The sequence below is a fragment of the Etheostoma spectabile genome, chromosome 17 (genome assembly GCF_008692095.1).
Source record: "Etheostoma spectabile isolate EspeVRDwgs_2016 chromosome 17, UIUC_Espe_1.0, whole genome shotgun sequence".
NCBI classification, from domain to species: Eukaryota; Metazoa; Chordata; class Actinopteri; order Perciformes; family Percidae; genus Etheostoma; species Etheostoma spectabile.
Window position 1 is genome coordinate 16,938,269 of NC_045749.1, and position 15,489 is coordinate 16,953,757.

Here is a 15,489-nt window from a genome sequence, read left to right on the forward strand (position 1 = left end):
ACACACACACACACACACACACACACACACACACACACACACACACACACTTACCTCTACTGTCTTCACTCTCTTCCTTGGTTGTGGATTGCGTGGATGTGTTATCTGTAACTAAACAGAAATAAATGGTGATATACAAACGGGGGAGTGACGCATCTTTAGCCCCCCCGCCCCAACACCATCAGGATGCGAAGGGCGTGACACCTTGTCAATTGGAACTGTTAGATAAGAGATGGTGTAAATAAAAGACTTTTGGCAAGCCCCACTCATCGTAGCAGCGATTATTCTAACTTGGCCATCCTGCCATGGCTGACCACGCTACAAGAGCCTATGGGACCACTCAATGGCTCTTACACTGTTTTGTTTTAAAACCTGCCTGACAAAAAAGAAATGACTCCTGTGGGAGAGAAAGGAAAGAATGTGAGGCTTTGAGACCAACTCCAGAGCGCAGTCTGAGATAAAAGCACCATTCCAGGAGAGACTGGCAGTCATTCGAACCTTTGAGTAAGCTCCAGACTTCACTGATTCAAACTCTGGCTGATGGAGCAGAATAAAAGGCCAGTCTGTGGCACTGGCGAAGAGGCCCATCAAACAAGGCCAAACTGGACCGGGGCTGGCATGATAATACAACAGAGCTAGGAATTATAAGGGGTTATTGCAGTTGGCTTGATATGGTCTGGTGCTATGTTATTATAGAGTATGCAGTGTAAAATAGTCGCTCAGGCCCTTAACCATAGTACAAACTCTCAAATGCAGTTCCTTCTAGCCTTTATGAGTTAGCCATTACGTGCACTTTGTTTCACTCTCTAATATCACATTTTACAGTGCACTTATAAAACAGCCCTTTTATCTTCACCCAAAATGGAATCTCATTGAAAACACAGATGCGTGTAATTGGCAAATCATGGGGGTAAATTTCAGAGAAAAAAACATTTTGATAGCACCCTGGGTTCTACATCTACAGTGATCTGAAGACTTCCTTCTATAGACAGTAAAACTAACATTTCTCTCTGCTTAGTTGGTTGCACATGCACAATGACGTCTTCAAGGGACACAGCATTAAAAGCTGGCAAGCCCATGCTCTGAATCCCCCTCGTACTCGTAAAGAAAGCTTGCCAACGGCGGCTTTCTAAGACCTACGTTACCTTGGAGAAAACTGCTAAAGGTAGGAAATTTTATAAAACATTTTGTTAAAATGAAATGTTTTTGTCTACCAAGGAGAAAAATAAGGAACTGCTGCTGAACTTTATAATTTCTGCTATTCGAACAATATAGACACTTCCGTGAGGCTTTCTCTTTGAGCCATTGCGTATTCAGGACATCAGTGCACAGACAAATGTCAATAGTTTATCCTGATAAGCAGTATCTGGGAGTTTCAGGCCGTGTGCCAAGATGGTGCAGTGATAAAAGCATTATGCACTGACAGTTGTGTTTGTGCCAGCGCCTGGTGCATTCTGCGAAGTAATGTTGCTCTTCTGTTTTTTCTTTGTCACTCGCTTTTGGTGGTCTAAAGGTATTGTGCTTGTAAGCCGGATGAAGAGAACAGTGTTGGGAATTAGCTGTGGATATAAGCTCTTGTAATGTAGTGTACCTGACATGAAATATTTTTAACGGCGATGAATCAGGCCTGGGATCCAAGTCGTCACCAAATGAATAAACATTCAATTTCATCTACTGCATAAAACCTAGCAAATCACTGTCACCAGTTCAAGCTACGCCACTCACTCAGCCTCTGTGTGCTTTAATGGAGGTGTTAAGGTAAAAAGGCAACCATGAAATATTCTGTCACTCACCTTCCTTCAGCTGCTCCTCTGCAACCTCTGTGTCATTGTCTGGCAGGGAGGAAAAGACAGCATGTCAAACCATGCTATTTTATAATGTACCATACAGTGATGTCAACACAATGTCTCCTTGATTATAATGTTAGAGCACAGTATTTTAATGCCATACTCTGTCAGCTTAGATCAGTCAAACTATGAAACTAAAACCTGCAGTGTTTTCTCAATATGTGATTGCAATATGATTTTTCTTTTGGTACTAAAAGCAAAACCACATCCCATTCACGTGTTCAAAAGCTGGCTGTTGAAACTCTTTCCCCTCACTCCATACCAGCTGCCATGCTCCGAAATCTTACCAACAACTCTTCACAGCCTCCCTGCATTCCCCCACCAGACAGCCTTGGATCTAGTGAGTTATTACACAAAATGACTGTATGTGGGTGTGTGTTTGTGGTGGTGGGGGGGGGGGTCACATTCACGAGACATTCGTTTTCAATTAAACTAGGCTCACCATAAATTACAGAAAACCTCCCATTTCCTCAAATTACAAGTACGGCAGGCTAGGGCGGACAACTGCGCCTTTTAAAAAAAAAAAAAAAATCTTTGATTTTCTCTTCTTTTCTCTATACGTCTATTGTGTGAGACAGACTAAGAGAACTAAAGGTATTTCTGGGTGGATGAGTTGAGTTGCACAGTGGGAGATGAGAAGGAGACCATGGATGCTGCAGCGGGAGGAACTGCAGAGGGAGAGACAGGGAGTGAGCAACTGTGGATGCCTGCTCACGGATCCCGGCTCCCATCCCACGAACACACACACTCAGATCTCAGCATGTAACATTCTTTGAGTCAAGCCACTGTATATATAGTATGCGTGAGCTTGTGTGTTATTATGCCCGGTTCATAGTGTATGGTGTGACAATACTATGACTATACGTGTGTGTGTGTGTGTGTGCACGAGCCTGAGCAATGATTGCACTGTGGTTAACAAGAAAAAGAAAGCGTTAGCTTTGATGAAAGGCTGTTGTCATCTGTTCTGTAGAAGTGTAACCATCAAAGCTCCCTGTGGATCCAGCGACAGACTTTTCTTTTGTATAACACTGAATAAAAGGGTACAGTGCATTAATCTAACCCTGCTTGGGGAAACAAAGGATGGCCCACTGATACAGTATAACAATAGTGCAAGAATGGAAACATGGGGTGTACCAACTACTGCCACATGCTATAACATTATTGCCACTGCTCAACACTGCTGATAGCACAGGATATGAATGGGATTGGAATAACAATATATTACACCTTTGTTTATTCCTAGGGGTTAAGACAACACAATCGCAGCTTCACACAAGAGATTCTTAGTTTACTCTATGGCTTTCTTGATCTTGATTAAATTAACAAACACTATTATGATCTGAAACAGATGAGAGAAACTATCAGCTGTTCATAAGTTTGACATTTTGGAGAAATATGCTAATTTTCTTTTTCCTGAGGGTTTGATGAGAGGATCAATGCCACTGTCATTTCTGTGTGCTAAAAATGAAACTTAGCTCACTAATTAACCTGTTATATGACCTGGTTTCTCCACTGGTTGCCTGGCAACCTCAAAACGATGACAAAACTCCAAGAAGCCACTGTATCTGGCCAAGAAACAGTCCAGCACATAGAACCCTGTAAAACTATAACTTGTTTTTACATATTTTACAGATTGATGTACATATCACGCAAGCAAACAGTGTTAATTTGTTAATTATAAGTGCTTTTTTGGGGCATTTTGGCCTTCAATTGATAGGACAGATAGTAGACAGGAAACAGGGGAGAGAGAGGGGGATGACTTGCAGCAAAGGGTCGCAGGTTGGAATCAAACCTTGGGCCGCTGCGCTAAAAACGGAGCCTTGGGACATGGGGTGCACGCTCAACCAGGTGAGCTCCCTCGGCGTCCACTTTATTATTGTTTTTCAGCATATTTTGTTTACTTTACTTTTTAGCCAGGCTAGCTAGTTTCCTCAGCTAAGCCAATTGTTGAGTAGTCGAATCAATCCTCCTCACATCTCACTCTTGGAAAGACGCATTAATCTTTTCATCAAATTCTTGACAAGAAAGTGAAAAAACTGTTTCTCTTACCCTTTTCACTCACTTGCTGGAATAGCTTGCCATGAAACTCTACTACTGCCATTCTAGAGTTCTAAACCTCTATGTTATCAAAAAAGTAATCCTGTCTGACAAAAAATCAACATGTTGACAAGCAGGTAGTAGGATATGTAAGTCTTCTTTTGTAATTTCTACACGTCTGTAATTTATGCACAAACGTGAACATTTTCACATATGATGAGCTAAACTGAATCCTCATTATCTGCCAAAGCTGACTGAGAGACTCTAAGCCACTATGCTTTTTGACAATCACATCACTAACACACCATGGTCTCCTCATTTCCCTGCCCCGAGGAATAGCCTTGTGAAAGCAACACAGACTTAATTTTCACCCCTCACAGGGTTCCTGTAGCCCTTCATCTCCTCTGTCCGCATATTACGCGTGTGTGGTAGAAGTGTGTGCATATCACAGCTTTACTTCTTCCAAAGCAGTGGGGGTTGAGGAGAAGCTTCTATTATGGACATGTGGGGGTAGGTGTGTGGGTTGTGGAGTTGGAAGTAAGGAAGTGTGTATTAAGAGCCTTGGAAACAAATGTCAATTGGAAAGTCAGTGAAACAGTTGAGGAGAATGCAGCAGCCCCTGCAGATCTGTGGGTTGTGTTAATATTGTCAGCACTGTGGCTGATTGAGGAGAAGAAGATATGGAGCCCAGCTGGTGGGCAGCCACCCGGATCATATTAGTGAAGGAGTGTACCCGGAATCAATTTCAACATGCTTTTACTCTCTACAACCACAGCTGCCTGACTGCTTCCATGCTCGCAAATAATACGCGCCAAAGCAAGCATGTGGTCAATCACTATCTATGAACCAATCTGAACACTTAATAGAATCATGGCATATGATTAATTGCATTACTTAAGCTCTGTCAATTAATGGTTATACTTTTGCTAAAAATACAACCGCGGTAATTCCTTGAGATTTTCTGGCTGTTGCTTCTTGGTGCGTGTATTTCTTCAAATGATGCAAACATGGATATTCCTCCCAACCAGATAGCAAGATTATCATAGCACCTTTGAGATGTTTACAGTTTATGGCTTTTCAAAGTAATGAATAGGTCATTATATCACTGGTTATGAGCTACGTTGTCGAGGTGCTGAATGGTACTACAGAGGCAAAAGCATTATGTATAGTTGCTTTGTGTATTAGCTTGTTTGTCTATTTGCATATTTTTAGTATTTATGTGTGAGAGGCTTCTCTTACACATCGTATAACTCCAAACTCAAGTACTCCTTGAGCTGGCATACATAAAAAAGACCTTTGTCTATTTGTGAAAATTCCACGATTACTGACGAAACAGCAGTTCCTCTGGTGAGTCTGTTTGAAAACTGGGCACAAACCACTGCAGTCATTTGTGCTAATGTTTCACTGTGATGTCAATGTTTGAATATTCAATACTCAACTAGGTGCAACTTCCTTTCCTTTTTCCTCCAACTTTAAATGTTTGTGCTTGTGCGTCGTAGCTCATGTGCCTGTATGCAGGTGTGCATGAGTATTCTTGTGAGCACAGGCTATTTTTCAGTTTCCTCCTTCTGCAGAGATGTTACCATATTTTGGCTCCCTCACAGTGACAGCTTGTGGGAATGCACATTGTAATAAAGCAATTTCCTGTATGCAAATGTCCTGTTTACACGTTCTTGCTCCAGTCATTGTCACTTGACAGATTGCTTGAATATGAGAAAAGCAGCTATACAATGAAAAATGAGACTAGTAATACTTCAATAAAAAAAAAATCTATTGTGCCCGCTCTTAGCTCTAGACGTGCTTGAAACTAATGTCACAGGGAAGATCCTGAGTTTCACACAACCACAGAAACAAATTACAGAAAGATCAAGGCGAATAATCACATAACAGCTCCAGAACGGTTTGCTGATAGAGGAGGCTGTGAAGACACTCCTCCTTGAAATAATGAGGAAGAATTATAAAAAGTGGAGGGATGAGGTAATGGACTAGTCGCATCTGAACAATGAGATGTGCAAAAGAGAGAATATAGGGTTGGGGAGCTAACCATTTACAGTGCATGGCGTTACGTTATTGAAAGCGAGATCATGTAGCAGACGACAGAATTGTCTTAGGCCTCTCTATGATGCAGTCAGTGTTGCGGCAAGATCTACCTGACAATCTGTCTCTAACAGTGAGGATGATGGGATGTTCAGAAAGCTTACAGGCACACCTGCAGAGCTAATTCACAGCTTCTGATTCACTACTGCCACTCTGTGCAGGCTAAATGCAAGTCTTTTCACACTACAGGGTTATGCATTCCCTACATGGTGCAATCATACCAATCAGCATTTCTTTCTTTCAAGCACACCAATCGACTACTGTTAAACTCATCTATGTGGTGCAGCTTGGCTGGATAAAATCTATGAATACACTCCCTTACTTAAATGTCTAGTCTACAATCACAGCCCTTGTAATTACGTTATCTTTAAATCTTTTTTTTGGAACATCTTAAAAGATCTGTTTTTGTAGAGAATGGTAAAAGCTTTGAACAAGCACATGAGGTGAAAGATTGGAGCAGGTGTCGGCAAGCGTGGTGTAAAAGAAATCTGCCATACTTCAGACAATGACCCTGAGTGGGAATGTCACACTTAGTTGGCCACTAGGGTTATAATGGAATTAATCTCTCTCACACACACACACACTCTCACACACACACACACACACACGTCCGCGATAAAGGTGGCTCTGAAAAAGTGGCTCCCCAGAGGTGAAAGGTCATGTGACAGGCGAGATACTGTGATGAGGAAGAGCGCTCAGGGTGACATCATGGCGTGGGCTGTGGTAGCCTTCTGGAACGACCCCGAACTTAATCAAAGACTGACCTCTGTTTTCCTCATTAGCAACTCATTGCATGATGGTAAACAATAGTTTTTAAAGCGTTGTCTTCTAATAGTGTAGCTCTCAGAATTTTTCTGATTTCCCTTTTGTGGCTTGCACAGAGCCTGTTGTTTTGTCTCCTCTATGTTCCCAATAGTTGAGAGATTTAGGGCATTTATCCACTGACAGCACTTGTAAATGGCGAGACTGATAACTGGAGAACAACAGCTCCAGATTCTCATCTCAGAGCACTAATATGATGAGACAGGTGCTAGGTACATGGGGCAGGCATTATAATTAAGGTCTCTCCCCAGAATGTAATCTTTCAGGGTAAAGCCTGGGTAGGGAGCGGGACAGATGACGGGAGAGCAGGGGGAACAAAACACTCTCCATCTGGGAGCAGCGAGATGGCCTCAGAGCCGGTATTCAGTGGGGAGGGAAAAGTGAGGTAAATGGGAGGTAATGCTAGGCTGGTGAAGCCAGCCAGCCTCTTTTAGCTCCCCAGCTATTAAACCAATCCTCCGTGGAGCCCCCATCAGAGCTAGTGACTGCTCCTGGCCCCCGAAAAAAAAGATGATGGCGTGAAAGGGGGAAGGGCATTGAGAGAGAGAGAGATAGATAAGAGAGTGGGAGCAGAAGATAATGGATGTTTGTGTATTTCACAAGGACGATCGGTGGCTGCTATGCATTCCTGAATTTTGTAGTTCTTGGAGGAGACGTTCACTGCCAAGGACAATTTATACAGTCAATCAAATCTGACATTAAAGTCTCATCAGAATATCAACAATTAAGCAAAATATCAGCTTGCTGGTTCATTTTACTATTCTAATCCTATTAAGGCAATCCTGACACTTGTTTTACCAACTGTCAGCATAAATTCTCACTGTTACTCTCCCAAATGGTTGTGCGGGTGCATTGACTTTGTTTTTGTTTAAAGTTGTCACCGAAGCCTGACAAGTCCTTATACCACTGCTTCCAGGAACAACATCTCTCTTGCTGCAGATGTCTTCCAGGATAAACAAGGCAGCAAAGTTGCCTTGGTCTATACACATGGTCAATTAGGCAGGTGCTGGCATCAAGTACTACACAAAACCTTCAAAAGGAGGCCTTGGAAAAACACAGCATATAAATCATTCATCTATCCGTGAGCTAGTTCTACACAAAACAGCAAAGGGTAACAGAGGAAACGTAATGATATGGTATTATTGAGATGCAGTCCAGTCAATTGGTAGTTAACACACATACCTTGAAAAATGACAGACATATTCTTCTTGTAGATGGCAAAGTCGGTCTCAAGGAAGACACAGAAAATGACCCGTGTGATCTGCACAGGAAGAAAAAGAGAGAAGAGCAATATGTGTCATTGTTAAAACAAACATGACAGAAAAACTACCGGGGCAAGTTTAGATCTGATGGTTGTCTGCACCAGCAGGCCATATTCATAGCCATTCAGAAATCTAATTAGTTACCCTCCTAATCAAGACCACCCAAACTAGACCCTCTGAGAGTGAACATTTCAGCAAATTACATCAGAATAAGCATTATTGAATGGGTGCATTGTTTGAGCAGAGCTATCAGTATCAGACAAAGTGCAACAACATTAAAGTGTAACATTAAGATGAGATAAGATGAGCAATGGAGAATACTTTCACCCAAATTGAAAATTACAAGAGAAAAGTATTTTATTCAGGACCAGAAAAACAATTCCATGTTGAAATGAAAAACAACATGGAATAAGTACATTTGGTATTGAAAACTCAAACAATGTCACCCTTGATGGAAAACAAAAAAGTGAGTTATTTTCATCATCTTCAATAAATATTTTAGTTTTTGAAGTTAGATAGAAGAAGTCAGATAGACTAGAAGACAAGCACAAAACTCGAAAAGGACCATTAGCCAATCATTTCTTTTTCTTATTCTAGATTTTGTGTTTCAAAGCTGTGCAGTTGTGTAACAGCAAGTCCTACCAAGGACAACTTTGGAACAGTTACGTGGACAATACTAACAACACACACTAACTGTAATATTGGAAAGAAACTGTATACAGTGACTGCTAAGACAAAGTAAAGGTCTGCTACAGTAGTGAGTAGTGGGTGTTGAACATTACCAGTCACACCTCTTTTTTCTCACTGCCTACTGAGATTCAAAACCTTCTAATCACTCAGGATGACCTGGCCTTCTCTATTTGCTCACAATGTTCCCAATATGCTAACTGTGTACTGAATCGTTTGTGCATTATTTGAAAGCGGAAACTTCACACTCCGAAACCTTGGCATTATGTTTTTGTACAGATAACCAACCTTTGAACGTTACCACAAAGTTAGCTTAAGTTTGCCGTTGATGCAGCACAGCAAACGATGCCATAAAATGATGATAAAGAAACATCTTTTATTGATAACTTATTACACCTTCATCTACAAGGAGAACCGATTAGAAAGCAGAGAAGTTCCTTTCTGTTTGATGAACAGAACAACAAAACTCTGAATGAGTTCACTGGCTCTTAAGACTCAACAAGGAGTTTATAACCACAAATTAGTACCTATTAATTAACTTCCAGCCTATTTGAGCTATTTTACTTGATCAGTCAGGTCAGTAGAAATCTGATAACAGTTTTGTTTTTCACCCTTTAGAGTCAACATCGTTCAAATAATCGAATTTAATGTGAAAGGGATTCCAGAAAGCACAAGGGGATGTTGGAAGTTGGAGCGCATCATGGTATCTGGTACTTACAATAGTCCAGACATACACCTAAAAATGACATGTAAATAATATATGCCACTTTTCACGACTCAATTTCAAAACTCTGCGTGTTAGAATTTATTCTGGTTTATAAAAACTGATATACGCACTGACCACTGAGTCTAAAATATGTCATTTACAGAGCTTTTGAAAGATTGCAGAGAAAGAGGTCACCTCTTTCACTTTCACCCTCAAATGGAGTCTTAGATGTGCAGGCGTCAGTCACAGAGATGCATTACATACCACAACAGCAGATAATGGCTTGACTGAATAATGGCAATTTTACACAACTACAACCAACTATAACCATAATGGTAGCTTTCTGCCCCCCCCCCCATCCTCTTCCATGCAGGATACTGATGTTATGGCGGAATAAAGGGAGCCTACCAGCTTTAGCCCCATTTCTAACCCTACCCAACACAAGGATCTGATTCAAAGAGGCACCCTACTGGTGCTCATACAGACATATATCTATTAATAGTTCATGAACCGCGCTTTGGAGTAAATGTTAAGAGCTGCATCCAGGATGGTAACATTTTATTTTGCTAGATGTCTTGGGGGGGGCTTTGTTCATAAAATGTAGACTTACTCTCTCAACCGCAACAAAAAATGTTCAAAGTCTCCTTTGAAGTCGTGGGCTCGCTGACAAACAGATTGTGAGAAAAGTGATAATACACCAAGATAGCGCATACCACTGGGTGCTGGAAGGCCACAGGACAGCAGCTCCCCAGGAATTTCCATTACTCTTTTATGGAGTTCCATTCTGAAACTGAATGCCCACTGTGAAACTCATGAATTCATGCCTTTCATTGAAACACACACACAATTGATGTTGATTACATTTTCCTATGTTGTGTTTAATGTTAAAAAAGAAAAGAAGAAATATTATTCTGAGTTAACAACTCTGAGAAACAAAACAAAATAGAAAATCTTAGTTTCCATGTCATGAAGACTCTAATCTCACTCTCCTTTCCCCTCTCTGTCAATCTCTTTGTGTAGTTCTGTTAAAGCATGTCCACATTGTGCAGAAGACTTGGGAAAGTTCTTTTATTCTAAAGATCAGAAACACATCGAATGGTCTGTGACATTGACATTCTGCCTGTATCCAAACAAACTGCAGGCCGGGCCTTCTTAACAGTTTAAAATGAATCAAATACAACAGAGAAGGTTACCTGTGACTTTTTCTTTATAACCAGAAATTCTAACAGTCTGTACATCAAAGTCAACCAGAGACAGCGTGTCTCCTGCATGCACACATACAGTACCGTATAGTCATAGACAAAGAATCTACTGTATAAGAATAGTTGGAGACAATTTTCCTGAATAATAGTCTGAACTAAAATCACATGCACCAGAGGTTTTCAATCATACACACTTCATAATACAAATATAATACATTGTTCGCTCTTTATCACATTGATTAGTGATGACACACAAACTCACTATATTTCCTACTTGCTTTATGTCAATAATTACACATACATAAAAAGAGAAAAGATGATTCACAAAATAGCATTACACTGTAAGAGTGTATTTATATTTAAATGTGAAGTACATGAAATAGCACCACGAGAAATACAAACAAAACAAAACATACTCTTTTGGCCCATTAGTGGAAAAATGAGCATGAAGTACATGATCACTTCAGAGTAGAACATGCTACTAAATACTGGAGAAGAGGCCCAATATTTAGGTTTGAGGCTGCGAGGTGTGTGTATGGTGGTGTTTGTGTGTGTTGAGCGTGCACCCTGCAGCCGCCAAGGTTGAAAAAGGTAATGGAAGACTAATTAGAAAGCTGGGATCACTGCATGCAAGCCTGCCTGGTCATTACTCATCCCTGATTGGAGGGCCTTCGCGAAAGGGTGAGCACAATATGATTGGGTTCCCGGGTTACATATGGGAGGAATGGTCGCCATGACAGAAATGTGTTATATACAATAAGCTGCAATACGCTGTACTTGGCTTGAACTGTCCCTCTTTGAGATCCAGCCGACTTTGGGAAAAGCTAAAAGTTCAACGGACTGGAAGGATTTTGACAGAAACAGTGTGTTTCCTCAAGAAAGGGACATCAAAATGGCATTTTTTAGATATGACTTTGAGTAAAGACTAAAGTAAAACGTTTGAAATATTTGCTATTAATTATTTAATGCCCAATACATCCTAGAAAACAAGTGACAACTAGAAGTTGAGTGAATTTTGATAGTGAGGCGAGTGCACACTTTATTACATTTCTATTACAGCGTGAAGACATTAATTTATGGTGCAGACGTTGTTTGTCAACACTAATGCTCTACTGTGGAATATTTAATCATGCAAGGTTAAGGACCTAATTTCAATTATTTAATTTAAGCCTTCTGCAGAACACTTTCATCAAGCCTAATCAATTCAAAACCATTGCATCTAAGTTGTAATTGGGATCGGAATATATAATAAGTAATTAAAATGATAATGCCAGGGGTGCAACCTACGCCTTTGTAACTCATTTTCATGTCACAGGAAATGCAAAGAAACAAGTGTGGGAGTGGCTAGCTCTGTGAATTTGTGGCAGATGCATATGCCACAGTGTTAATGAGTAGCATGACCCACTATGAAAGTGTCCTTTACCCACATCTCTTGTTTCATGAAACGTTGTATGCGATTTCTAATTTGTGTGTATCTGTGGCTCATCATTGTGGTGCAGGGCTCACCAGGTGCCCCAGACTCCTATTGGCTGGCTGACAGATGAGCTGTCATAGCTGGCCACCCATGCCCATAATTACATTGGGGGCACTGCCAGCAGAATGTGACGTGCAGGCACAACACACGCACTTTTGCTACTTGCATTTCCTTCTTGATTCTGTCACAAACAATAATAGGGACAGGTTGCCCTAGCATGTCTGCTCCAGCTGGAGCCCAAACCCAGGGGAGCTCTGTGTCTATGTGTCCTGTGCTGTCTTGTTACCGAGGCACAGGCTTATAAAAGAATCTGAATGGCTGGATTCAGATGGACAACAGTGACAGGAGACTGATATACAAACTAACACTGGCTGAAATAATTCATTTGTTGGCTTTGTTTGCTTATGACCAAGGTCGTATTGAGTAAACACCATCATCAACTGGATGGAAAGAAACCTGGGCAGGTTCCAAATCCATTACAGCGCCTGGGCATAATGAACTGTATGTATCATACACTCCCACATGCACACAGTAAATATGTATTGTGTTTAGGATTTATTCATCTCTGACATGACATATATGACATATGAGTGTTGCACATGTGATCATACAATCATAGTACATGTCATTGTTCAAGACAGATTGAATAATTCAAGCAAATTATTCCTGAGCCAGAAATATCTCCCCATCAAACACAGCCTTCTAGCTGCATCATCAAAGCCATAATCAGCGAGTGCTCGTCTTCTTTGTTGTCAGCAGCGCTGGATTGGATAGAGGGTTCACTTTGAGGCAGGTGGACCATATCCAGGCTATTACTGATGTAATTACACACACCTGCGTCCCCCTCGCCACTAGTACACACAGCCTCTGCATCTTGGAAAACACTCTGCTTGGGTCTGACAGGCTTCTATAGTCAGGACTCTCATACATATTTGTAGATCCTTCGTGACCATGACAGCACAACTACCCGGGCCACGTCCTGCTCCTTAAAATCTGCTTGTCACTGTGACATCAGTTAGTGTCCACTGGCTTTACCAGCGGTAGGTATTATGCTGGTGACAGCCAAAGCCAGACGTTGGCTCCGTCTACTCAGCTGAAACTGTGAGTAGCTCCTCCATTTGACTTTGATTGACCCCGTCTGCCGAGAGAGCTGCAGCTCCACCTGCGGCAAGCTTGAGAATTATCATTTCAAAGAAGTGCCCAGAAAAGGTTATACCTTTGAACAAAACGCCTCCATCCAAACATCAAAGGAGAAGGCTGACATTGGGCTTTGAGAAGGCATGGTTATGACCAAAGCCTGGAAGAAAATGCTGAGCTCAAAGTCTTACTTTCCAGGCCGGTCGACATTCGATGCTCACCATAATCACGATAAGGGCAATAAGGATAGTCAATGAAGTCTGCCTAATATTGCTAAACAGACGACAGATTTTGGTAAATGCTTATGTACACAATAATGCATGAGTGCTCAGCACAGTGTGACTAAGTACAAGTGATAACATTCTGGTAAGCTGCCTGGTTATTTAATCAGTGTAAAACATCACCATGGAGCTTCTAAGGCCGTTTATGCACTGCAGAATATAAAACATTTTGACAGGAAAATGCTGTCTTGCTAGATTCGGAAAAATCCGTAAGATAATATATCAGCAATTTGTATGTTAATTCAACAAATGCTGCATGTGCCTCACATTTTCTTTTACACATTAGAGCTGAACAAATAGTTCCTACTACTGTGTCATTCAGACTTCATTGCTGCATGGTATTACAGCATGCTTGAGGCATCTAGGATTTTAGCTCACATTTTCAAAATTTGTTCTTTCAAAGTTAAAGAGACATCACACAGACTTTGAGCCGTTTCTGCCTGCTCCCACTGCCAGCAGCAGAGACACTGGGCTATCTGATTTGAAAGAAGAAAAAAAAGAGGATTTCAGCAGGAAAAACTCACAATTCATTCCTTGTATTTCAGTTCATATTAATTTCATTTAATCTGTTTGAAAGAGAAGGACAGGCTTCATGGGTTTTTATATTCTCCAGTAAATTTTGCCAAGAAGATCACCAAACACAACAACCTAAAAATATTCTAAAGTGGCTGTTTTACCTCTTGTTGAGCTTGTTCCAGCAGAGTAAAGTAAAATGTCAATAACCTCCCACAGGAACAGTAACTGACATTACCTTACTGCCACTAAATGTTAGTAGTACATAAGCAATGACTGTAATGAAAATCCTTCCCCATCAACAAGAGGACTTGCAAGTACCTTGGAGGAACTTTAAGGAAAATGTCAGTAGGGCCTCGAGAGATTGATATCCACAATACTACAGCATATTTTTGGCATGTGAACAATGCTGCAATAGACTCCACTGACAATAACAAAATTATGATGATGGAAGATGTGTGTTGAGTTTATAAGGAATGGTGTGAGTGAAAAGTAGAAGGATTTTTTTCCTAATCATGAAGATGAGCGGTAGCGCAGCTGCAGAGCGAGGTGAGAGGGGAATGATGAAGGAAGGACTAATATGAGGTCTGTATCCATGATCCATGGCTGCATTGGTGATGATCTGACCTCTGCACAGCCACTGGCCTATAACAACCTCTGCTGATGAGGCTGTGTGTGTGTGTGTGTGTGTGTGTGTGTGTGTGTGTGTGTGTATGATGGCGTAGGGAGGGTTTTTGTGAGAACTTGTTCAAATGTACCAGAAATGTCCAAGTGTAGTGTTCGGCTTGAAAATAGAAATGTAGTATTTTCCTTCTTGTTCAGTAGAGAAATGTTCCCTTACCTTTATGAGAACTTGCAACATGATCAAATAGATTACCCAGTACCTGAGCTGTGCCACTGTCCACTTGTACCTATCTTCAAACTGCATGCAGAGCCTTGAAAAAGTCATTACTGAGTTTGTGTGCCTCTGGTTAAAATGTAGCATTTTCAACAAACACAAATCATTTTAATTTTCTCACCAACATCTTTGTCTCCCACTGGAGATAACATGTCCGATGCATTTCTTACCTTATAAAACCTTTGAGTGTGTTGCTTCTGCTTTTTTATTGGTTCATTGCAAGCGTCCCACCGTTCCAATACAGTACGTCCCTCTGCATTTGGCAAGAACGTCTGCATGTCTCCCTGTGCTTATTGTGCAAAGGGGTGTCCTCATGCAATTGGACACCCTTTCTAAATACAAGCAATATGGGGACGCCCTAATCAGAACAATGCTTCACAGCTCTACTATTGGTCAAAAATATAACTGGGCATATACGTATACTGCAAGTAGGAAACAAAGTACATTTTTCTAAGGAACTGAACAAAATCTTGAAACTAACATTTATTTGTTCACTGTAAAATAAATTCTAATCATAGCAGATGTG

The 15,489-nt window shown here is 41.0% G+C and overlaps 1 protein-coding gene across 6 annotated transcripts in view; it reads right to left on the reverse strand.

Annotated features, from left to right (window-relative positions):
* The window catches only part of macrod2 (mono-ADP ribosylhydrolase 2), a 473,980-nt gene that overhangs the window by 29,196 nt on the left and 429,295 nt on the right, over positions 1–15,489 (reverse strand). For 4 of the 6 annotated variants that reach the window (XM_032540523.1, XM_032540522.1, XM_032540520.1 and 1 more), the window contains exons 9-11: positions 7,986–8,064; positions 1,794–1,832; positions 55–111 (exon numbers count right to left, since the gene is read on the reverse strand). In XM_032540523.1, the coding sequence (XP_032396414.1) occupies positions 55–111; positions 1,794–1,832; positions 7,986–8,064 (175 nt within the window). The remainder of the gene's footprint in view (positions 1–54; positions 112–1,793; positions 1,833–7,985; positions 8,065–15,489) is intronic. The other 2 variants (XM_032540524.1, XM_032540521.1) reach the window with 1 other exon arrangement.